This window comes from Rhinolophus ferrumequinum, chromosome 17, assembly GCF_004115265.2.
Source record: "Rhinolophus ferrumequinum isolate MPI-CBG mRhiFer1 chromosome 17, mRhiFer1_v1.p, whole genome shotgun sequence".
NCBI classification, from domain to species: domain Eukaryota; kingdom Metazoa; phylum Chordata; class Mammalia; order Chiroptera; family Rhinolophidae; genus Rhinolophus; species Rhinolophus ferrumequinum.
The window spans coordinates 39,737,486-39,761,988 of NC_046300.1; the positions used below are offsets into that span (position 1 = coordinate 39,737,486).

At 48.4% G+C, this 24,503-nt stretch overlaps 1 protein-coding gene across 5 annotated transcripts in view; it reads left to right on the top strand.

The window, feature by feature from the left end:
* Nucleotides 1-24,503, top strand: part of PXYLP1 (2-phosphoxylose phosphatase 1) — a 59,516-nt gene that overhangs the window by 32,402 nt on the left and 2,611 nt on the right. For all 5 annotated transcript variants that reach the window (XM_033132739.1, XM_033132740.1, XM_033132743.1 and 2 more), the window contains 3 exons: nt 10,497-10,655; nt 11,363-11,489; nt 20,197-20,336. In XM_033132739.1, the coding sequence (XP_032988630.1) occupies nt 10,497-10,655; nt 11,363-11,489; nt 20,197-20,336 (426 nt within the window). The remainder of the gene's footprint in view (nt 1-10,496; nt 10,656-11,362; nt 11,490-20,196; nt 20,337-24,503) is intronic.

Here is a 24,503-nt window from a genome sequence, read left to right on the forward strand (position 1 = left end):
AGCTCCTCAGTTGCTGAGCAGGCCTGGCGCTGCCATCCAGCCAGTGGGCTTTGTCATTCTCTCCTCTTCGTCAGGTGTACATTTTATGGAGAAGAGCATGTGCCCCGGGGTATTTGTGAACTTAGGGATTCAGGAGGATCTTACTATGATTTGGTGGCAAGGGCTTGGAGATGCAGCCCTTAAATGCCAATGTGTTGTCTACTCTAGTTTTAAGAGCCACGGTAGGGTACCTCCTGGGTTTTTGTTCTGGTAAGTTAGAGTCAAAAAGAATAAGGAATTAAAAATTAGGGCTTGCACTTTTAACCTAAGAGTTCTATCATGATATCCCTGTATCATCATTACTAACATTTTTTATTTAGTTTTTTAATTAATTTTTATCCTTTTTTTTGAGATTTATTTTCTAATTTCTGAGTTTTCTCTGAATGCTTCATATCCAACTAGAGTTAAGGATCTGAGGGTGAAGAATATTCTGTAGATAAATGACAAAATTAAGTCTCATGTAAATCAGCTTTCATCATGACATCTTTCAGCTCATGTCATTGCACAGGTAGGGAGGGAGCGCATTATGTACCAGGCCCTCCCACAAACTCACAAACGAAACTGGACACATTTATGTCTGTGGGTCATTTCTAGTTTTTCTTTTTTTTTTTCTTCCAGGCTTTTTTCCTTGCTTTGCTAGTTTTCTCCAGGCGTGGACATCTTTCTTTCTCTCTCTCTTTCCCTCTCTCCTTCCTTCCTCCTCCCTTCTTCTCTCCTTTCCTCTCTCCCTCCCTTCCTCTTTTCCTTGCTTTTTAGTTTTGGTCTTAGAGCATCTCTCCTAAGAATAGATGAGAGTATAGAGATGTACATTCAAAGATGTTTATTGCAGCCTTGCTTGTAATAGGAAAAAGTGGGAAGGCAACCAAAGTGTCCAACCGAAAATACTCCTGCATCTGTTACACCATGATTGCGCAGACCTGTCTGAACTGACTTGGAAGATTGTCCATAATATATTCACTCAAAGGACATATGGTACTTTTATGTCGGTGTGTGTGTGTGTACACATGTAGTCAGTAGTGTACTTAATAAGAAGGGGACTCTGCCATTTAGAAGAGCGGAAACTAGCAGGGCTAGTTAGTAAAACTGGAAAGTGTTAGTAAAAGTAGTCAGTGAATGGAGAGTATCTGCGGATTGCCAAGACTGTATGAAGAGAGAGACGAAATAGGAGAGAAAGCTACCGGACATGTTTACATTGCAGTAACACTGAATGGCTGGGCCGAGGATACAGGTAGAGTTGCACCAACTATGCTGACCAGCTGGGAAGGCGGCACTCCCTGTTGTCTTGGTAACAGGGCTCCTGCTCTAAGCTGATGGCAAAAAAAAAAAACAAAAAAAAAAAACCCAAAACATTCACCTTCGAGTAAAATAAGTTGTGATGGGAAGCAGAGCCCTGTGATCTTGACAGCAGCCCCACCCTGGGGGCCAAGATTGGAGGGGGCAGTTTGCAAAGCTGATCAGGATGAGGGCTTGGAGAAGAGGGTGGAGTCAGGTGTGCACACAGAGCCCTGGGCCATCTCATTGTGCTCCCCACCAGTGCAGCCACAGCAGAGCCAGGCTGCCCCGGGCGGAGGGGACAAGCCGTCGGCTGCGGCCGCGATGCGTGAGCTCTGTGATTTCTGTGGTTCGGGCGCTAGTGTCACCTCTGGCCCTCCCTGCCTCCCTCCCTCTTTTTCTATATCATCTGAGGGTCTGGACCCCACTGGCCAGGAGTCTGCCTCTTGAGGAGCCCGGAACCCAACCAGAGCTCTGTCTCTCCTTAGCCCCAGGTACGTACCAGAGGGGCGGATGCCTGGTCTTGACAACATCCAGATTCCTGAAGGTACAGGCCCCTCCTTCAGCTGCATTGCCTCTTTCACTGGAGTGGTCTCCCCAGAGCTCTCCCACCGCCTGGCCACCTCTGCCTTTGACCCTTTTAACAGAAGGTGCACGACTGGCCAGCCTTCCTGGGCACTTGGTTTGGTGGCCTCAATGGGGTGCAGACATTTGAGACAAAGGAAACTTACTTGTTCCTCTTTGGGGACGGGGTACAATGTCCTTGAACTGTAGTGACTCTGTCACCATTCCCACCAGAGCAGGGACAGAATCACAGGTTTAACCTCTAGTAGGACATTCAGCTATACACACACACGCTGAAATGTTCACTCTGGCTTTCTTTGGGTGGTGAAATTAGGGGTGATTTTCATTTCCTTTTATACTTTAGTATGGAATGGCGGTTTTAGGATCAACACATATTTATATGTATTGTAAAGATCCCTTTTCATTTTGAAAAAAGAAAAACCTCTTCTCCAGGGTGTTGAAATTGAACCTGTGTTTCCAGGTACATTGGGTTCTTAGCCTGAGCCCACAGCCATCTACATTGTCTCACATGGTTTCAGGGGTCCTGTGAACCCCCAGAAATCAAATGCAAAAGCTTGCATATGCAGTTCTTTTTCAAGGGTGAAGCTCATAGCCTTTATCAGATTCTCAAAGACGAGGCAGAGGGGGTCTACGGCCTGAGATAGTTACGGATGGCTGGAGTTCTTTTCACAGTTCTCTTTGGGGGCCTGTCCTGGACATCTTTGTGATGTCTAGTTTCTGTCATGATTTGGAGTGCTTTGTGCCTGCGTCATCTATCCCAAAGGACCTTGTTAGGTCGAGGCCAGTTATCAGTGTCCCCAGAGGAGTGGGAGATTTCCTGGCCCCCATGGGAGGCTGCAGTTCGGGCCAGTTGAGGCCACAGTGGGACCCCTGCCCCTGCCCTCTGGCAGTCCTGTGGACTTGGGTCTCAGTGGCAGAGCTCAGAGTGAGGTGGTCAGGCAAATTGGAGATAGGAGCTTGGGAACAGCTTAGAGCAGAGCTGAGCCCCAAACCCCACAAGCCCCCCCCCCTGCTATGGTTCCCTGGCTTTCTTAATGGGACCAGACTTTTCACTGGCACCAAAAACTAGATTCTTACCTAACAGTGGTTCACCATGAGGCAAGAATGAGCAATGAAGAATGATTAAGCATGAGAGTAACAAGAAAGGTTGGTGTTGTGTTGTGACCCCAAGTGGATAGATCAGAAAAGGAACTGTGGATTCAACTGTTTGATCAATGTTGTCTATGTAAAACCAAGTCTCTCCCAGTGTACAAACCTGGACTTGATTTTCCACATTGTACCTATAAACGTGATTCCTACCCCTCCCTGCCTTTAAAAGCAAACAACTGAAGGCAAATAGCAAAACGGTGGGCTCTGGTGTTGTGGTCTGGTTATTTGAGAAGTGCACACAGCCGTTTTTATATTCAGTGCATGGTGGAGCAGAGTGGGCATTTAAGACAACTCAGTGGATTGAAGAGCACTAAGGGAATTGTAGAAATTGTCTGTTAGAACAAATCATTATTCTCTGGCAGGCCAGTGAAGGAGGGAGAATTCCAGAGCCTTCTGGATTGTAGGGAGGAAGAAATCTACGAAATCAGGTGACAGCACTAGGGGTCACTTTACACATGAAGGAAGTGAGGCATACATAGCAAGGTAGGAATACTTGCCCGAGGTCATGCAGCTAGGAAATAACAGAGTCAGGACTCGAACCCAGGTCTTTGTGACTCTGTGACCCCCCCACATTCCCACCCCTGCCAGCCCCACGCCGCCTCCCTGCATTCAGAACCATGGACAGCTGTGGCCGCAGAGGTGACTGAGGACAGACTCTGGTGGCACTGGAAAAGAGGAGTCCCAAGGAAGAGGTGACTACCATTCCCTAGGGAGGTGACCAGCGCAGGGCTGAGGTCCCAACAAGGGTGAGGCAGGCCCTGGAACTAGCAGATGGTGGGGCCATGCCTTGGCCCTGTAAGGTTCTTTGCTGGTACAGTCAGTGATGTGACTTGTGGGGCACGTGCGCCCAGAATGATGGAGACAGAATTGGGCCAACAATTTAGCGCATCAGGCTCACCTTCATGGGACACCTGTGGATGCCGACACCTACCAGGGTGTCTGACCACCTAACCAGGGTGTCTGTGTAATCAGATGAAGAGCTGACAGCTAAACAACACACGTGCAGAGGAAATAGGAGGCAGCGTGGCGCAGGGATGGCAGGCGGCAGGGCCTTGGAGACTGCCTGACTCCCTGTAAAACTGACTCTTCCTGTGGGGAATCCTCTCTTCCCTGGAAGTGGCCTTTCTTGGCACAGTTGGCGAGTGTCTGGTCCCCATCCCTGGGGCAGTCAGCCTGGTAAGGACAGGGTCCTGGAGGGCCAGCATGACAATCCCCACCACACCACAGGGTGGGCGTAGGGCAGGAGCCACTCCACAGAAGGAAAGGAGGGCTGGTGACCGGGCCCAGGAGTGGGGGCCCCTACAGTGCTCTGTCAGTGTTGGTTTCGAGGCACCTGTAAAAGGCTTACATACAGCAGGTTCTTAAGTCCAAAGCGGGTGGAAGATGGCCAAGTCTATAGCTAGAGTTTTGTCCTCTGCCCTGGGTGAGACCCTGAGATGGGGACATAAGCATCAGCTGGTGGCCTGGAGGAACGGTGCTGGCCTGTCTTTGTGCAAGTCTCAATGACTCCCAGCTCACGAGTGGGCTGCAGACACCTGGCTGTAACATTACCTACTGACCCTGGAGAGCACTGAGTTTGGGGAAGTAACTAAGGTTACTTCTGGCCTGAGTTCCAAGGCCAGAGAGGGGCTTATGACCTAGAGCCCTGTGCTGATAAGAGCAACCCTGACCCTGGGTCCTTTCTCTCCTTTCCTCTATTCGTGGGGACCAGCAAAGAATAAACAAAAATTAAAAGGAGCAAATCATCGTGAGGTGCAACATCTGCTTCAGCGTGTTCATAGTACTGGCTCCTGGCTCCCGAGCTAAGACTTGTTGATTCGTCAGGTTTGCCCGAGGCTGTTACTGACCCTTCTCCTGGTGACTTCCCAGTGTCTCCTTTATATCCTGGCCTTCACTGTACCATCCCCAAACCAGTGACCAGGGTACCCGGGGGCACCAGGACTGAGAAGGCCGTTTTCCCCATAAGGACCACTTCCTGCTCCCCTTTTCTTATTTAATGTCTTACCACCTTCCCCAACTGGATTGTAAGCCTCAGGAGGGCTGAGACCTTATTCTATGAAGAATTTCGAGCAGATGCTCAATAGATGTTGGATGACTGGATGGAAGGTGCATAAATAGCAGGCCCAGGAGGTTAGCAGGCCTGCGCTTACAGGCTGCAGGACCCAGGGACAGTTTCTTGCCTTGCCTCTACCTGAGGTCCATTGCCTCTTTCCAGCTCCGAAGCTGGAAAAAGCAGTGCGAGCCAGAGTGGCTTGTATCCTAGTCAGAGCTACAGGAATATTTGTCACCATGCACATGGATCCATCCTTGTGCATTGGGGAGGGTGAGGTCTGTAGGGAGGGGAGGGGCCTACGGGGACAGCATCTGATTGTTCTGCTCATGATTCTAAGAAGTGTACTGGTTGCTTTTAGGAATGAGGGGGCCCAGGAACTGCTTTAGAGGTAACAGTCTCTGTCAATTCTTCAACATTGAGACCGCCTTTGGTATCTTTATACAAGAAAGTTATAGATGTGCCGACAGGATGAAAGTGATTGTAGATGAGAAGAGCAGGCAAAGCAGCCATAAATGAGAGAGCCTCATGTCCAGGTGGCTCGTGGAAATCTTCTCTTCTGCTTGGAAATCACACCAAGGAGAAATGGCATGCCCAGTGGTACAGAGTTAATTATCAATAAAGATACCTCCTGTTATTCATGTTGGCCATGGTGGTGCAGTAGCCCAGGGCCGCTTCTAGATTCATGGGTTTTTATACCTATACGATGCAACTCATTATCCTTCCATCTGTTTGCCTGCCTGCTGTCTCTTCCGACGCCCCCACAATCCCCTTGTCCTTGCCCAATGACGTGGGAGCTGCTGTCATCTGCTTGGGATCAGCAGGGTTCCTCATTGTCCCTCAGGGCAGTTAGAGGAGCTGGCGACCTGGGCAAGGCCTGCTAGGAGAAGCAGTGTCCTGGAGCTCCGGGCTGCAGCCCCCCAGTCTGCCCCCTTAGTCCCCTTTGTCCAGGTGGACAAGGCAAGCTGGGAGAGCTAAGGTGGCAGGTCACTCGGCAGCCAGAGCAGAGGCAGCCTCCAGCAGCGGTCTGTACCTGAAGACTCCTTCACAGCTGACCTCTCCCAGGGCTCCCTGCATGTCAGCCCTGGTGGGGCCCACTGGACCCGGCCTCCAAGGGTATCTTGAGCCAGCCTGCTACCCCTTGTCTGCTGGTTTACCCATGGGACGGAGTCCTCTCTTCTTCCCCATGTAGCCAGCTTCGTTCAGCCTTTCAGGTGCAGCTTGGGTATCTTCTCCAGGAAGCTGTTGGGATGATCACCACCCCCAGTCTGGTCAGGTAACCCGTCTCCCTCAGAGCTCCCATGTGAGGATGCAAGGAGATTGAATTTCACCAAAAGCGTGAAGCACAGTGCCTGGCTCAGGGCAGGCCTTCAGTTCAACAGGCACTTATGGAGGGTCTGCCTCGTGCTGGTTGATGGGGGATTATAAACACGAAAGGGACATAGACTTGGCTCTCTGGACGTTTGGCATGGTGGGTTGACAAAATTGTGGACACCCCTGCTGCCATGTACTGTGGTGTGAGCCGAGACAGCAGCAAGAGCTGGGTGGGCTCATAGAAGACCGCTGTCGAAATTACTTGGGGGTTTGGGGTGGGCTTCTTGGAGGAGGTGACCCCTGGGATCGGTTATGGAGTTGGCGAGATCTGGGGAACAGAGGTTGGGTGAGGGTAGAGTTGCAAGTGAGGGGAGGAACATGGGTGGGAAACATCCTGGAAGAGTGGGGGTGGCTCTGAGCAATTCAGGACAATGAGAACCAAGTTAGGCGAAGCGGGGTACACGCATGCTGCTGGGGAGATGTCTTACCCCACGGCTTCTATGCACCAGAACCTCCTCTGAATGTCTGGTATGTAGAGGACCCCTCAAAGGGCCCCGCATGAACGGACACTGCATCCTGGTGACTCAGGAAGGTGCAAACAGCGCAGGGTAATCTCAGCAGCTAGTGGGTGAGGCTGACAGGACCAGATGCCGGAAGAAGCAGCAGATAAAATCTTTCTGATGGAAGGTCTCTGAATACCACAGTCTTTGCCTGTGGCTGTCAAACCACAGCTTCCTTGGGTCATGGGTGGGTCATTTGCACCCAGCTACCATGGTTCCTGTCTTAGTCCATTGTGCTGCTTACCAAAATCCCATACACTGGGTGGTGTATAGACAACAGAAATGAATTTCTCTCAGTTCTGGAGGCTGGGAAGTCCAAGATCAAAGCACCAGATTTCTGGTGAGAACCCACTTCCTAGAAGGCATCTTTTCGCTATAGCCTCACGTGGCAAAAGAGCTCTCTGAGGTCTCTTGTATGAGGGCACTAGTCCCCTTCATGAGGGTGTCACCTTCATGACCTTAATCACCTCCCAAAGGCTGTACCTCCTGGTAATACCATCACACTGGGGGACTTCAACATGTGAATTTGGCGGAGAGGGGGGCAAACATTCAGTCTGTAGCACTTCCCAAGTGGTAGCTCCAGCCAGTTTTACCCTGTGTGCTTACAGATAAACCAGCAAACTATGGGAACTCTGGGACACCCAGGGACCCATGCCCTTCTGTCCCTGTGTTGCTCCTATTATCGTATCTCCTTATCTTCACCTCTCCCTGGCCCAGACTCAAAAGGGAGTACCTACAGACGTGGCCCAGGGACCAGAATCTGGTACCATGTCGTAAGGGAGCAGAGTTGAGGACTCAGGGATGACACATGGCGAGAAGGGCTAGGTCATTACGACGCTGCCTTAGGACATCAGCCTTTCTTCATTCCCTCGCTCTGGTACAAATCCCCCCATAGACACCTGAGCTGTGTGCTAGCAGCTCTGGCCCCTTCCAGCTGCTGGGAAGAAAGTGGCTCTAGGACCAACCCAAGGGCTAATTCTGAGTTGGTGAAGGGCCGACTCTGTAGCTCTGTGAATGTTGTCTTAACAATGAATGAAAATATGCTTACTGAAAAAGAACATACATATGTTTCTATACATATAGAATATATGTCACATATGCTTACTGTAAATATATACACATATGTGTGTGTGGGTATATAAAACAACATAGTTAGAGAAGAGCAAGTGAAAAGACTTCACACCCCATCCCACCCACTCCCCACAGGAAAACACTGCTGCGTTGTGATGGTTGTCCGTACAGACATTTTTCGGTGCATTTACGTAAGAAGCAAATGCCTGTGTGTTCATACATTTATAATTTTTTTTTCTTTCCACAAAGAGGATTATGTAAATATACCATGACTTGGTTTATTCACTTCCACTTCATTTATCTTTGATTCTTTTCCATTCTTTTTCACTGTGGCAGGACCTTCCCCACTGTCATGTAACTTTCCGTTCTGCTCATGAGAGATAATTAGGTCGTTTCCCTTTGTGGTTATTATAAACAATACTGCCGTGAATCTCCCCAATCATACATGCAAGGTGTGATGGGAATTCATATCTTTGTCGAGTAGATACCAAGATGTAGAATAATGGGATCGGGAATAAAGCACATAGCACATTTTTGTGGCTATGGCCAAACACTCCTTCCAAAAGGTCGTTCTAGTTGCCACTCACCAGCAGTGTGAGGAAGTGTAGGTTTCACGCCTTGCCAGTACTGATACTGTTATGAAGACGTGATTTTGTAGTCCAATGGCGGGAGTGGCGGGCGGTCATATCCTGTTGTTGTTTTATTTTGTATTTCTTTAAGTATGAATAATGTGGAACATCTTTTCGTATGTTCACTGTCTTTGGTGTAATTAACCTGCTCATATCCTGTACTGATTTTTCAGTGTTCGGAGCTTGTATGCACTCTAGGTATTAATAAAGTATCTGTTATGTATATTGCAAATGTTTTTCCCCCTCAATGGATTGTCTTTTATCTTTGTTTATAGCATTCATTTGCAAAAGGGAGGTTTTAAATATTTACTTGGAAGAATTTGTAGAAGAAATTAAGGAATTTAAATGGATTTAGACTAGTGATTAGGCCGTGTCTTAGCTGTTATTCAAATGTGTGCACATATAATATATGACGGTGATTAATAAACATTTTAGAAGTTAAATGATGGATGGGCACACCTATTTCTGTGTATTTCCTCAGTTGGTGGATGCTAAAAATACAGCTGTCATTGTTTAGGGAGTTCCACAAAAATCTGTGACGCTGCACAGAGGTTCCCCATACATGGAAAGATTGGGGACCACTGACCCGGAAGATGGACTTACATCTGCTCACAAATAATTAATAAAGTGTATTAATCAGGACTCCTTTGGTTGAAAGTAATAAAACCCAACTCAAACTACTTAATTTCTTGACTCATTATAACTGGGATATCTAAGGGAGGTTCTGCCTTCAGCCACATCTGCACCTAGGGGCTCAAAGGATGGATGTCCTCAGATCTTCTTTCTCTCTCCCTCTCTGATTAACTCTCTTCATTTATTGGTCTGACTTGTCTCTACTTAGCATCACGCTCTCCCACTATAGCAGGCAGAGGCTTTCCTTGGAGGGACAGGTGGCGGGGGAAGCCCCAAGTTTTCATTCTTAAAGACCAGCACCCAGAAGAAAAGGAGGCCCCCTCTTCTGGTGTCCGCACAGCAGCTTTCCTAAGGAAAAGGAGTCCAGTTGCCCCATCACTATTCTCATTGACTCCAGTCACACGTCCACCCCCAGCCAGGGAGCCCGAGACATTGTGATTGACCGTTCAGACAGAACCAGGTGGGGAAGGGAAGGAGTTGTTCACCCACAGGAAGCAGGTTGCTTGATGGGCAAACACAACAGACTACAGGGCCCACCCATGACACCGACAAGACCATCGGCGAGAACCTAGCCTGGAGGCAGAGGCATGAGCTTGGGATGGGGTCCCATCCACCACGTCCATCTTAGGCGGCAGCTGCCTCAGCCGCCTCCTGGGTCCATGGCTCTCCTCTTGTGCAGTGGTCTGGTGGTCTGGTGAGGATTAACGAGCCGATGCCTACGGTCGGGCTCTTGGGACCACACAGTGTACAACAGATTGTATTACGTGAGCTACTCATATGTCAGCCACCTATGTCTAGTTCTGCATAGGTACTCAAAAGGTGATGGTTTTTCTCCCTGGTACTTACTCTCATAGAATGCAAAGGGTGTACGGAAGGAGGTAAGCAGCAGGAAGTTAATGGGTGAGTTCCTCCTTTACCTCCGTGACTGAGGTCCCGTTCTGTGGGGCGGCCCTCCGGAGGCGTATAATTATTACTGAGGAGAGGATCATGGCATCAGAAAGGGAAGGCACAGTGGGGACTCAAGCGACAGTTCTTGAATGGGAAGCTGACTTCTTGCTACGCTAAAGCCCACCCTCTTTTTTTGGGAGAGAGTAGTTTCTCAAGGTGAAAATCCAGCCACACTCTGGACCCCTCCAACTAGCCCGGTGCCCCCTGTGACTGCATGTGTCATGACCTGCTTGGCTCTCCTTGCAGTCCACCTGATCCCGGTGTCGGCAGCTAAGAATGGAGTGAGTAGCAAGAGTCGTAAGAGAATCATGCCTGAGCCCGTGACGGAGCCGCCTGGGACGGACCCGGTTTACGAAGCTCTCTTGTACTGCAACATTCCCAGTGTAGCCGAACGCAGCATGGAAGGTAGGCCTGCCTGCACGGCCCAACTTGGTACCTGGACGGACACCCCTCTGGGGACTGTTATTCTTCAAACAGCGCAGTGCAGTGGTAAGGAGCGAGGCGGCCTGGGCATAAATCTTGCAGCTGCCACTAGACTGTGCGCTGGAGTGAGTTCTCAGGTCTTAGCTTCCTCATCTCTAGGATATCACCCCCAGCTACCCGCTTTTCCGGAGAGTCTCTCTCAGGGCTTAGGATGTCCACAGGATGCCCTGCTGGTGTCTTGCAGAAAAGGTACCGTGAAATCACATTTCTACGTTGAGCTCTACTCTTCCGAGAATGTGTCAAATAATGATGTTGGATATTTATGTGTTTGTGCCCGGCCTTGTTTCATGAGAGATTTAAAGCAGAAGTCATTGTGTCCTCTGTTTCTGTGGCCTCCCTCCAGGCTGTGGATGTGAGTGAGGCCACAGGAAGAGTCTTGCCCACATTTCACTGGCCTTTGGCCCCCGGCCACACCCCAGAGCCTCCCATGATTTCTAGGGATCCCGGGCATAACGAGCCCTCTCATGTGCCTCTGCCCTGCCTTGTGAGGCTATTAAGAGCCCTCCCCACCCCCCACCCAGCACAGCACCCTTCCACCATGGTTACGCCTCCCACTTCTGTGGCGTGAAAAGGATTGACACTTCCTGAGTGGTAACAAGAATCAGTTTCTCTCTCTCTCTCTCACTCAGGTCATGCTCCACATCATTTTAAGCTCGTCTCAGTGCATGTGTTCATTCGACACGGAGACAGGTATCCACTGTATGTCATTCCCAAGACAAAGCGACCAGAAATTGACTGCACTCTGGTGGCTAACAGGTAAATTGCACTTTTTCTAATAGTGGATTTCAAGAATCTGTTATCTCTGTCCGAATCAAAATGCTCACTGGAGAATGACAGGATAGGGGAGTGACCTGTAGTCGCGGAGTGAGGAGGGTTAGCCAGGAGTCTGATCAGCTGGGACGTGGTGGAGTGAGCACTGGGTTAGGAGTCCTTAGGAGTGAGGAGGGTTAGCCAGGAGTCTGATCAGCTGGGATGTGGTGGAGTGAGCACTGGGTTAGGAGTCCTTAGACCCGGGCCCGGCTGTGCCAGTCAGGGCAGCAGGCGAGTCCCTTAGCCTCAGGCCTCAGCCTTTCTAGCTCTCAAATGGGCATGATTCTGCTGAGCATGCAGAGTTGGGGTGAGGAATAAATGAGATGGTGGAGAGGCGTGCACACTGTCAATTGCAAAGCCAGGTAACTGTAAGTCATTACTTCAAGTATCTTTAGGACTGGAGACATTCTGCTCGTGGTTGAGAGCGCTTAGGATGAAAAATAATTGAAAAGAATGGAAATGGTGCATATGGAAATGGCATAGCCCTAAAATTGGAGGCACACTTAGCAATAAAATGATAGGCCAGGCCTCAGCAAACATGTCTAGGGACACATAACATCCCGAGCAGCACTTGCTGAATGAGGGGTGGAGACGAAGGCCAGTGCTTAGTGGGGAAGACGTTATTTTGATGGAATGCTTCTGTGTGCCAGCCTGCCCCGGGCAGGGCCACCCTGGTGGAACCACGGGTTGCGTCCCTGCAGCCAGGGCTGTTCTTTCGAAGTGGACTGCAGTGTAAATCTGGGAGTTGCAGGTTAACTCTTTGCCTCTCAAGCCTTCTCATTTGGAGAAGATTAAATGAACCATTTTATGTAAAAACATCTTGAAATACTGTGTGACTGTAGGCTTTCATGCATTTTTTCATTTCCGGCTGCAGGTCATGAGGCTCTCAATTGGGGTATTTGTGTCTTCTTTTCTATGTTCGGCAAGCATGGAAGCATGTCCTAGTGTCCCACGGGTTGGGAAACACACTGGGTGGAGTCCAGCCTGTGTCAGCGCGCCATGCAGACACCGGCTTTCTTCCTCCGATCTCTAGCCTTGTGTGCCAGCCCTCCCGCTGGCATCATCTTTCCCGCCATACTCACTTCTCGCCGACCCCTTACCCCTTCAGGCCTCTGCACTTGCCGTTTGGCTTGCATGCCCCCCCTGCCTGCTTCTTTGAGGCCCCTAGAGGTGCTGCCTCCTCCAGGAAACCTCTCCCAGTGTATGAGGATGGTTTTTCTGCTTGTATCGGACACTGCTACTGCCTCATTTTAAACTGAAAAGGCGGGTCCAGGAGAAGAGTCTCAGAACAAAATATTTAATGACTAGACCTTAACTGGCCTTGGGGGGAGGGGTCACTTGGTGGTATTAACCCTTTAGTTTCTGGGTCATGGGAATGGGCTGGAGCATCCAGGGTTGTGGGAGGGCACAGGGTGGCTGGCATGCAGGGAGGGCAGCTCGGGATTTCCTTCATCGGGCATAGCAGAGTTTCTGTGTGTGTTAACTGGCCATGTCCTGCCATTGCACACTGGCTGAATATCAACTCTTTGAACAGCTCGGGGACAGATAGGCCACTGGAGGTCCAGTTCTGAGCTGGGTGGACCCAGGATGACCTCAAGGACTTTGTGGACAATGCCATCTGTGTTCAGCCCTTGGCTACTCACAGCTTCTGATGCTCTTTCTCTAGCTGGGCTTCAAATTCTTAGAAATGAGAATTTGAGAGGCTCAGCTCAGACCAGGGGTCTGCCCTCAGAGCAGTCAGCTGTTGCTGGAAGGTCCCTGGACACTTGAGGCCATTCTCAGAAAAGGGCACCCTGGCTGTTCTCAGAAAAGGGCCCATAGGGCAGAGCCACCAGGCAGAGCCACCTGGCAGCGCGCAGGGCCTCCCTGTGCACCCTGGTTTTTTGCAGCTTGTCATCGCAGCATGATTGTCTCTGCCTTCCCAGCACCACTGGCTTCTCCAGGGGATTGGGTCTTACCATATCACCAGTGCCCAGCCCGAGCCTAGCATCTTCCAGTTGTTGGACTGGGTTGGTCGGAATGAATGCAGAACTCAGTGAGAATCACAAGTCATAATTGCCTATCATGTGTTCCTATCAGATTTAAGTCTTGGCATGGAATCCTCGAAGGCCATTGTCACCTGTGTGATGTAGGGCACATCCCTCCACCTCTTTGAGCCTTAGTGTAAGCTGTTCTGGAACATGGGGATGCTGATACCTCCCTTCTGACATCCTTGTGAGGTCTGACTAAGCACTAAGCCTGGTCCGACCGAGAGCTTCATTTATCGCAGCAGCCCGGACGTCTCCTGGGGCCCGGCCTCTTTTCCTCCCTGAGTGGTTGTGGTCACAAAGCCAGGACTGGTCCCAGGGCCCTCCTTCTGTCACAGAGATGGCAGAAGCCACTGATGGGGCCATTTCTGGAGCTCCCATTTGAGAAGTACAGTTCCGTGGGACCAGCTCCCCTGGCTGCTTCTGTCCTCATTTTCCTTGGCCTTGATCTTTTGGCCTAGTTTTATTTTATGAACATTCTGTATTCTTAGGATCTGTTTTGAATCCTTTGTAGAAAGTGGGTGGAGTATGCATGTTTAATTAATTAATGTCATTTAATTAATTCCATCTTTAAAAACCGTAAAAGTTGGCCTGTCATTAGTAGGAGAGGGCAGGATTCCCAGTGGTGTGGATCCACTTTGGGCCTCTGAATTCCCCGGGACTGTGGGCTCTGGGTCACCAGCAGTGCCTGCTGCCTTCCGAGGTGCCAGTTCAGCTTCGTGAATTATTCATTTTTATGGCTTCCTAAAAGGCAGAGTGAGTACTGGACTGTGCCCATTACTCTAATCTAGTGAAAGGAATGTCTGGGCCAGCAGGCAGGGCTGCCAGGAGCTGAATAAGAGGAGCCAGATGTCCATACAAGTCGGTTGCCCCAATATTTCCCTTCACAAGGACACATTCCGTGACTCTCCAAGTCTTTGTGGTGGAAACTGCCGCTTCGTGAATGCCATATGCCCCATCTCAAAGGTGCTATTTTAACCCTCATAGGACTGTTTATCCAGCATTAAGGTTATTAGCCATTGTGCTGTGTTTTGTAAATGCCTTTTTTTTGCATTCATGAATATGAATTAGCTATTCTGTTCTGCATCCAAGAAAGAGTAGAATATTGACTTCAATTAGCATTTAGTCATTAAATTTTATTTTTGAATGCCTAACATGTGCCAGGTACTGTCACATGTGCCTGGCTTATGTGCCAGGAAGTGACAGGTGAACAGATACCTAAATGAAGTGAAGGAGCCGGTCCTGTGAAGATCCGGGGGAAGAGTGTTCCAGAGAGAAGGAACAGCAAGTGCAAAGGGCCTGAGGCTGGAAGAACTGGGCATATATAAGTAATAAGACCAGTATGTGGCTGGACTGGAAGAGTGAGGGGGAAAGTGAGCTTCTCAGGAGTCACAGAAGAACGGCTGTTCCTGCCCTCAGGGGGCCCACTCACCTCTGGAGAGCCAGATCTGGTGCCTGATGCCTGGTGCGCCCCCAGTAAATGGTAGCCAGCACAGCTGATAGCAGCAGTAGCAGTGTTAGAAGTGGAAGAAGAAGTAAGAAGAAGTGGAAGTAGTTTTGGTACCATCTTTGGTGGTATGAACCAGAAGAGGGCAGCCTGACTCAGCTTGGGGCAGAGAGGGAAGTAAGATGGTAGATCAGGGAAGGCCACCAAGAGAAAGGGACCTAATGAGTATGCAAGTAGCCCCTGATGATAAACGGTACCTGGAGTGGTCAGACCTAGCTGTACACAGGTGTGGGGAGATGGACAGGTCAGCCCACTAACTGAGCATGGAGTGGAGAGGTGTGTAAGGACGAGGTCAGTGATGCTTTGAGTGTCCAGCTAAGGAGTGTAGACTCTAAGCATGAGGTGACGAGGGAGCTGGGGAGTGAAGGGAGGAAGTTACGGAGCTCTCTGGCTGCCGTGATGTGGGGAAGGGATTGGAGGCTGCTGGTGGTGTTTACAGTATTGTGGGGATTGTGATCCAGAAGAAGGACTTCACCGAGAGTCAGCCCAAGGCCTTAAAATGACCTACAAGGCCTCCTGTGCTCCTCCTCCTCCCCTTGCCTGTGTGAGCTCACCTGCTGCTCTCACCCTCAGCCACACGGCTTCTGGCTCTCCTTCCCACATGCAGGCACACTGCCGCCTCGGGGCTGTCATATTGACGGTCCCATCTCCAGATGGCTATGCCCCAGGCAGCTTCATGGCTGGCTCTCTCACTTCCTTCACGTCTTTGCTCAGATGTCACCTTCTCAATAAGACTACTCAGAACATGCCAGGTAAAATTACAGTATACTTCTTCCACCCAAGTCTCCCAGATCCCTCTTACCCTGTTGTTCTTTTTGATAAGTGCATCAACATTTCATAGCAGCTTGTACCTTCTAACACACGTGCACGCGCGCGCGCGCGCACACACACACACACACACACACAGAGTGTGCATTGTATGCTTTCTGTTTCCCCAGGCTCCAGACTAGAATGTAAGTTTCCCGAGGGCAGTGATTTTTGTTTTTGTTCAATGCTGCTGTATCCCAAGTGCCTAGAACAGAGCCTGGTACATGGGAGGAACACAATTAAATATTTGTTGAATGAATAAATGGTGGAGGCTGGAACTCAGGGAGTGGCAGCAGAGATGGAAAGGGGGGTGGACCTGAGAGAGTTACAGATGGTGGGATAGGTACGACTTGGTGACAGGTTGGATGGGGATGAGAGAGAGCGGGCATGGTGCCCGGCTTTCTGATTGGGGGGGGTGCCCCTCCACAGAATAGCCCAGAAGAAAGGAGACATGGGAGGGAAGTTATGAGGAGAGGCCACAGTGCTAAGTATGAGCTATTATCAGACATCCAAGGGATAATTTCTAGAAAATACTATAGGTCATGTAGTTGCGGGGCCCAGGAGTGTTTTCTTGCCAGGAGATATGATTTGAGAGTTCAGCATGTGGATGGCAGTCGAAGCTGTGGGCTTAAGTGGAATCCCAGACAGAGCCGATGGAGTGATGAGGGAGGGGCCAAAAGCACAGTCCTGGGTAACACCAACCTGCAACTGCACAGAGAGAAAGGAGGATGCCAGGAGGAGATGGAGACGCTGCAGGGAAGGCCGGAGAATGAGGTTACGAGACCTAAGGAAGGAAAGAGTTTCAGGAAGCGGGGAGAGGTGTCAAGTAGCAGGTCCAGAAAACTAAAGCTTGAGAAAAGGATATTGAGTTTATCTTTTTAGAATTTCATTTTTATTAATAATATAAAATAATAAATTGTTTAATTAGCATAAAGTCTACAAATCTGTGGTATGAACTCACCCAAGTTTCTAGCCACGTAAGCGTCCACGAATTGTGTTTTCTGACACCAGCGTCAGTGGTCTTTTGTCTTCTCTGCTCGTCTCAATGTGCTGTGCAAAACTTAGTAACTGCTCCGATTATAGTTGGAGCACAATAAATCTTCTCGTGGGCGTGCAGAGTCGCCTCGGAGTTCTGTCTCGAGCTTTGTGGCAATATAAAAATGGAATCAAGAACTCTGACCTGAGTAGTTTGAAAGCTTAAGGTAGTAGCACTTTTGATTCTTTGAATTTTCAGTGCGAAAGCAGATTTCCAATGAGGCTGCAACATGAGGTTCCTGAAGAAAAATTCATTGTCACAGATATAATCATTTCTGTGTGGGTCAGGGTAAGGCTAGGCTATTGTAACAAAGAGACCCAAGGATGCACTGCCTTAAATAAAGAAATCTGTGTCTTCCTTGTGTGAAGGTCTGAGACGAGAGTTCCAGATTGTAAGACTAGGCTCCACCTGATCACTCAGGGTTCCGGGTTCCTCCCACGTGTTGCTCCCACCATGCCCTACGGATCGCTACATGACTGAACCTGGGTTGCAGCCATGCCTGAATAGTGTCCAGAGGGAAGGAAGAGAGTGCAGGGGGCAGACCCGTGATCCAAAAGCCTAAACCCGGAAGTGGCATGCATCCTTCTAATCCATTGGTGAGCAGCTAGTCACATGGCTCTACCTAACCACTAGGACCTCAGACATGGGATCTAACGAGTTTCCCAAGAGAATAGATTTTAGCATGCAACTGGTAAAGAAGAAACGGAGCCAGACAGTAGTCAAAGCAATAAACACAGATTTTATTCAAGAACTAATGCAGTAGGGGGAAAGAGACCTCAGTGTAGAACTGGACTGAATTCCAAATAGAGCATGGACAAGTGAGGATTTATAGCCAAGGAACAGGGTGGGGGTCAGTAGATGGAAAAGACATCAGGGGTGAGGGGCGTTCAGGCTCAACCAACTTGACGGGATTCTTGCTAAAGGCAAGCCAGGGTGATCAGATACCACCTAGTATGAGGAATTTGATCAGATATCAAGAATGGAAGATACTGGCTAAACTGACTTAGCAGGATTTTTGCTGAAACTGGGCGATGCAAAGACAGACATAAGTCCGAAGGTCGAGGTCTAGTTGAAAAGAGGGTTCAGAGGAGGACCCTCCCTAAAATTTGGTCAAAGAGAGTCTTTGTTACAGTTAATAGTCTTACCCACAATGGGCTTCAACGTTTCCAGCAAAATCTGGACATTTTCGTGAACACGCTGGGACCTTGCCATGTTCATTGCTACACATTATGGCAGGCTTGGACTTTTCAGGAAACATCTAAGGAGTGGGGACTTCCCAGTTCAATTCATCCACATGTCTTCTTTGGAGTATCTACCGTGTGCTAGGTACCCTCTTGGCCCCCGGGATGGAGCTGTGGACGAGACAGGCAGGACCTGGTCATTCAGATCCAGGACCGGCCCGGGGACTCGGGATACCGGGTCCTCTTCCTATGGAAAAGATCCAGCCATTTGTTTGCTCTTCCGGCAGGGAAGTTTTTCTTCATGAATCTTCATCTCGCCCTGCCAAAAACAAGTCTTCATGAGTACAGTTAAACATGAGCACACCATAACGCTGTCAGATGCTCTGAAAACCTGGGACATCTCAGCAAACACTTGTGAAATTTCATTTCTAAAATTGGCAGCAAAGCTCTCCCAACAGATCCTCAGAAATCACAGACCTGACGTAGTGGCCTGGAGCAGAACATGTGACTCCTGTTGACGGATAGCCGTTGTGTATGTGGATTCATATTGGCAGCCTCATTATCAGTCTGGAAATTTTATTTCCCAGTTTGCAAATACTTATGTGTTTTTAGCCTCAAGAAAAAATAACATATCCTCTGTTTTTATGCAGATGCCCTGCAGCTGTCCAGGGTGATTTATCAAACTGTACTGGATGTCTCATTTCAAAACACTTTTTAAAAGCTGGAGTCTTTTTTTAGCTTTATGTTTTTGAAAGATATTAAAACCATTTGGCAGTCATTTTTAAAGCATTGCCAACATTAATTGGGCTTTCAGACAGCAGGGGTCTGCCATTAGAACAATTTATCTTTGCTTCTTTTCATGCTTATTTAGTTTAGGTGGGAACTATTCTGTCTACTTCTGTTCAGCTATAAAGTATATATACGTTCATGGGCCATTTCATTATTCAAAGAAAAGGTGTATATATTCATAAGTCATTTCATTATTCAGAGAAAATGTGTATGTATGCATAGGTGACTTCGTTTTTCAGGAAAATTGTATATTAGTGACTAGAAAGATAAATCTTGATTTACCACATTTACTTCATGACAAAAATATAAAAAATGTCACCTCTCATAAACAAACTGTTTTGTTAGCTATTTATGACCATGCTACCTGAAATGACATACTGTCTGTGCAAGATGCATAGTGAACTGTAGAGAGCTGTACAGCTCTTGGTTATCTTAATCAGTTCATTTTTTTCAAAGGAGATTTTCCAGAGGTCAGATAAGTTAAGGATTAAGGGTTACCCAGGCGAAGGTTGGGGTGGGTTTTCTAGGAGGAGGGGGCAGTGTGTGGAAAGTCTCGGAAGCCTGAAAGAACAAGGTGTGTTGGGGGAACAGGCCGGTTGGTGGGCCGCGAGTGGCCAGAGTGGAGAAGGCTGGGGACCCGTGAGCCTCAGAACGAGATGGGACCCGAACAGACTGACAGGCATCCGTGGCTCCTGCCAGGAGTAGCAATGTGGAGTCGGGCTTGCCTTTTCAGTCGATCTCTCTGGCTGTGGAGAAGGCAAGATTAGAGGGGCAAAATAAGGGTGCAAGGAGGCCAAAGAGGAGCCCACGCCCTCCAGACGGAAGCTGCCTGAACCAAAACCCAGCTAGTGGCTGCAGGGATGCAGGAGAGAAGGGGGAGAAGGCCCAGGAGGACACATCTGCAGGACTGAGAGGCAGGTGGCATGTGTAGGGGCAGGGGAGGGAGAAAGCGAGGACTGCCAGCCTAGGTGTGTCTGCCTGGTGGGGTCCGTGGCCTCCTAGAGAGAGAGACAGAAGGGATGCAGGTTGTGGCACTGGTGGTGGAGGGCAAAGCCGACTCCAAGTCGAGAGTGATTGAGCAGTTCAGCAGAGCAGGGGGCTCAGGCTGGCCTGACGGAGTGGGGATTTTACCTGTATGCATCCCTGGTCAAGTGGTAACGACATTTGAATTGAAAAGTGGTTGAGTCAGTACCTATTATTGTGGGTCGAAAGGGCTCGACACATTTGGGATTTTGCTTGCTGAAGCTGAAACCGTTGTGGACCGTTTAGAGGCTGCTGACCACTAAACTCTGTGTTGTCTCCTTAGGAAACCATATCACCCTAAACTGGAAACTTTTGTTAGTCACATGTCAAAAGGATCCGGAGCCTCTTTCGAAAGCCCCTTGCACACCCTGCCTCTTTACCCAAATCACCCGCTGTGCGAGATGGGAGAGCTCACGCAGACAGGTATGTGTGACAGCCTTTCACTCACGTGTTCTCCCACCCACGCTTGCCTTTGGCACACATTTGGAGCGAATACTTCTGGGTAAGGTGCTGTGCGCTCACACGAGTAAATAAGGACTGGCAGCTCTGAGTTCACCAAGGTATCTAATTAAATATCTGATTTCTAAAAAATTAAAAAAACTTGTTTTTTATTCCAAAAGCAGTATATGTTCATGCAAGAAAGTTAGGAAAGACAAGCAAAGGAAGGAAAATGTAAAGCACCCATATCCCAGCTAAGAAATGAGTTCTCTTTCTTCCCGTGTTCCATGCGTGAGCGTGCATACATGCACACCCACGCGCACACACACAGGGGTATCTCACTAGCACATTCGTTGGTGACCCACTTGCAAAGTGGGTTGCTGAGTTAATGGTGGGGTCACCTTTGTGAGAGGAGACGGAACTGGTGGTCCGCCAAGGGGTTCCTGTTTCCCACTTCTTCAGTCGGGGACCTCAAAGGACCTTTGCTTGGTCACCAGCCTTTTTGGGAGAATCAGGAGGACCTATCGGCCATGCTCTGTTTCCTTGTTCCCAGCATCGTAGGATGTCAGCTTTGATGGAAGGCAGGTCTCTGTCCTCTAATTGGCCCTGTTGGGTTCACCATGTTTTAAGAGCATTGTTATTGGGGACAGTGGTCGGGAGTGACAGAGTGGGGTAAGCTGAAGGCTCTGGAGGACCAGCCTTGAAGAGGGAGTTCTGTCAAAACTTTTATGTTCCACATGCACAGGCCTCCGGTTAGTTTAAAACAGGAGTTCTCATCCTGCCAGATCCAGCACCCCTTTTATTACCAAGGATTTTGTGGAGCTCCTTTAACTATCCTGAAGTAAAATTCAAATTAGACTATACCTAATTTATCCTACAATTTCAAATATAATATACTTGTACCGTGTTTCCCTGAAAATAAGACCCAATTGGAAAATAAGCCTTAGCATGATTTTTCAGGAGGACATCCCGCTGAACATAAGCCCTAATGCGTCTTTTGGAGCAAATCTTAATATTAGATCCGGTCTTATGTTCGGGGAAACATGGTAATATACCTATATACTTAATTTTTTAAAAATGTCAGGTAGTCTAACTATACTATAAAGGAGAAACAAAAGGAAACTAATTTATTATATCATTCTGTGTGCCTCAATATACATGTGTGAGCACACCCACACTAGAAAATAGAACGACGTAATTGGTGGCTTACACTTAAATGTAGATTAATGACTGTGACAGCTACAAATACAGACTGATTGAGGGATGTTGTATTGGTGACTCTAGTTAAAGTACCACCTGTCGGGACATAATTTTTTTGACAAGTTCTGATCAAAACAAAATACAGATGTCCCTCAATTGATACCACATTTCTAGAAAACGCAGTGAATGTTCGTGTTATACAAAAATGGCCTCGTGTTTATAGATACAAAAAAGCAGGCTCTAGCCTAAAGTGTTTAAATAGTTCTTTCACGGGTGGGACTATCTTATGGTATATTCAGAAGTTACGTGGGACAAAGAACAGTTCTTATTGAGACTGTCCAGCTCCCTGACCCCCACCCACTAGGTGTCAGGAATATTCCTCCCCACCCCTGAGGGCAGAACCATGCTTGCTGAGCACCACTGCTTAGAGTCTGGTTGCAGGTAATAGAAACCAACCCAAGCCAAAATGTGACATTTATTATAAGGTTTCAGAGTGACTTACAGACTCTAAGGGCAGAATATGACCAGGCCTCTAGAGACTGGAACCAGGAATGAAAAAAAGTTACCTGTCTCTGCCTCTGTGGTTTTGCTATGTATCTGTCAACAGAGTGACAGGCCTAGCCACAGCCAGAGGGGAACCAGCAAGTCCATATTCTTGAGAGAGAGAATCTGATGGGATCCTCGAAGGTCAGTGTCCGTCAGCTGTGCACTGAGAGTTGGGGTCCAGCCTCTGGATCCAGGGGCTGTTCCCTGAGAAGAGCAGAGGGCACAGCATTAGAGTGGAGAAGGCTGGGGGTTCACACACTTAAAGACAAGTAGTCATTCTGACCGTTCTTCTCGATTTGTTATCATCATCATTTTCTAAATTAGTATTACTCTAGAAATCATTTTTGCAGTACTGTTTGCTCCCATTCCCTATTCTCTTTTAATGGCTAATTTTATCTTCTATTTTAAATTTTGTTTAAAAAGCTTAGCTATTATAATAATCATTTATAGTAACTGGCACACTTTGGGCACCCCACAGTAACTACATAAGAGCAGGTTGATCATTGGGGCCTAGTCTGTTCAAGATGCTTTGGCAGCTGTTGAATATGGGGGAGGGGCTGACTGGATGAATAAGACGCTCCCCTACCTGTCCTAAAGGAGCCCACAGAGGTAGTGGGACAACGCCCATAGAGACCAGTAACTGAACTGCTACAGGTTTCAGGCTCTTCTAGAATAAACACGGACTTCGGAGGAGACAGACCCGTAAAACGGGGATAATGATATCTTCCCAACAGGGCTGGTGGTGAATTAAATTAGATAGCATGTGGGACGTGCCTACCACGTGCTAGCCTATGCCGGGCTCAGCGGATGCAGTGGTCCTAGAGGTCCCACGATGGCACATGGGAACGGGGGAATTAATTTGACGTGGGGGAGGAAGAAGGAAGACTCTACAGAGCAGGTAGTATTGGAGCCAGGTGCTGAATGAGGGTTTCTCTGGGCAGAGAAAGATGAAGGGCATAAACTAAGTCAGGAAGATGCAGGCTATGTTTGGAGAGTATAAGAAGCTCGAAATGGCTAAAACTTAGTGTTTCTGCCTGAAAATACCAGGAGGAGGTGCTGTGAAAAGAAACTGAGAGCACAAAGTTGGGGCCAGATGGGGAGCATGAGTTCTGCTACTTCTCAACTGTGAATGGCTCAGGGCCTCAGTTTCCTCATCTGTAAAATAAGGAAAAATGGGGGGAATAATAACATGCCTTCTTTATTGGGTTTTTATGAGGATGAAACGAGAAAGGTCTGGCACACAGCAGGAACTCCGACTTTAATATATGTAGCCTAAGAATATAAGGTAGGGCCAGATACAGATTCTTAATGTTTGTCACTCATGGTTTGCCTCTTTCTGCAAATCATTTTGGAAATGCTACGGCTTGTCCCAGCCCAGGTCTCTGAGGGAATTCTGTCCTCAATTAATACTCTTCACAGTAGAACGCCCTTCGTGGATGTTTTCCTGACCTGTTCCCCTTCGTGGCCACAAGTTCCCTCTGATTCGTGCTTTTCAGCCTTCTGGTGTCTCATCTTGACAGAGAAGCGTTTCAAACCATTTGGGCACCTGAGTAAATGATATTACTGGTCCTAGGGTCTGCGTGTGTCTTATACTCTCAGAGAATTCATATTTGTCCTGAAATTGTATCCCCTTACATCCCGTTGGCTGGAGGGTGAGCTTGTTTTTATCTTTAGTTACCTTCCCCTGCTTGAAAAATAAGGCTGTTTTATGTTTTGTTTTATTTTGTTTTGTTTTCAAAACAATTTATCACTATACCTGCGGTAGTTCAACACTAAAAAAATCTAAAAGGTAAACGTGGAATTCTTGCTCCTATTCACGTTCCACCCAGCCCATTTCTGTGCCCCCATAATCCCCAAGTAACCACTGAGATTAGTTTTTTGTGTGTCCTTCCAGTTTCTTTATGCAAAATACCGGCAACTGCAAATGCACAGTCTTGTTTTCCCCCTTTTTTATTTAAAAGGAGAATAATAAAGATGCTGTTCTGCACTTCGCTTTTTTTCCCCCCAAATAGTCTGAGTATCTGGGAGATCATTCTATCCTTGTACAGAGAGAGTGTCCTTGTTGATGAGGCAGGATTAGGCAGAATGAAGTCTAGCAGAGAGCCTTTGGCTGGAAAAGTCGGGAGGGTGGGGTGAAAGAAGGAACTTCCCAGCAGTGAGACGACCACGCAGCCAGCAAGCAGCTTTATGTCTTTCCCTGAGTGACCCGAGCCCTCCCTGTACACTGGGGAATGTTGTGTGTGTCCCTGAACAGAGGGACAAAGCTCTCCGTAGGTCCATGCCAGTTAAAGGCTAGGCATCCACCAGCAGGACGAGTCCTACCCCCTGAGGACTGCCAGTCACAAGGCCTCCCCCCAGGGGAGGGGCTGGTGAAGAGGGAGGGATTGAGGCAGATGGCCCGTATGC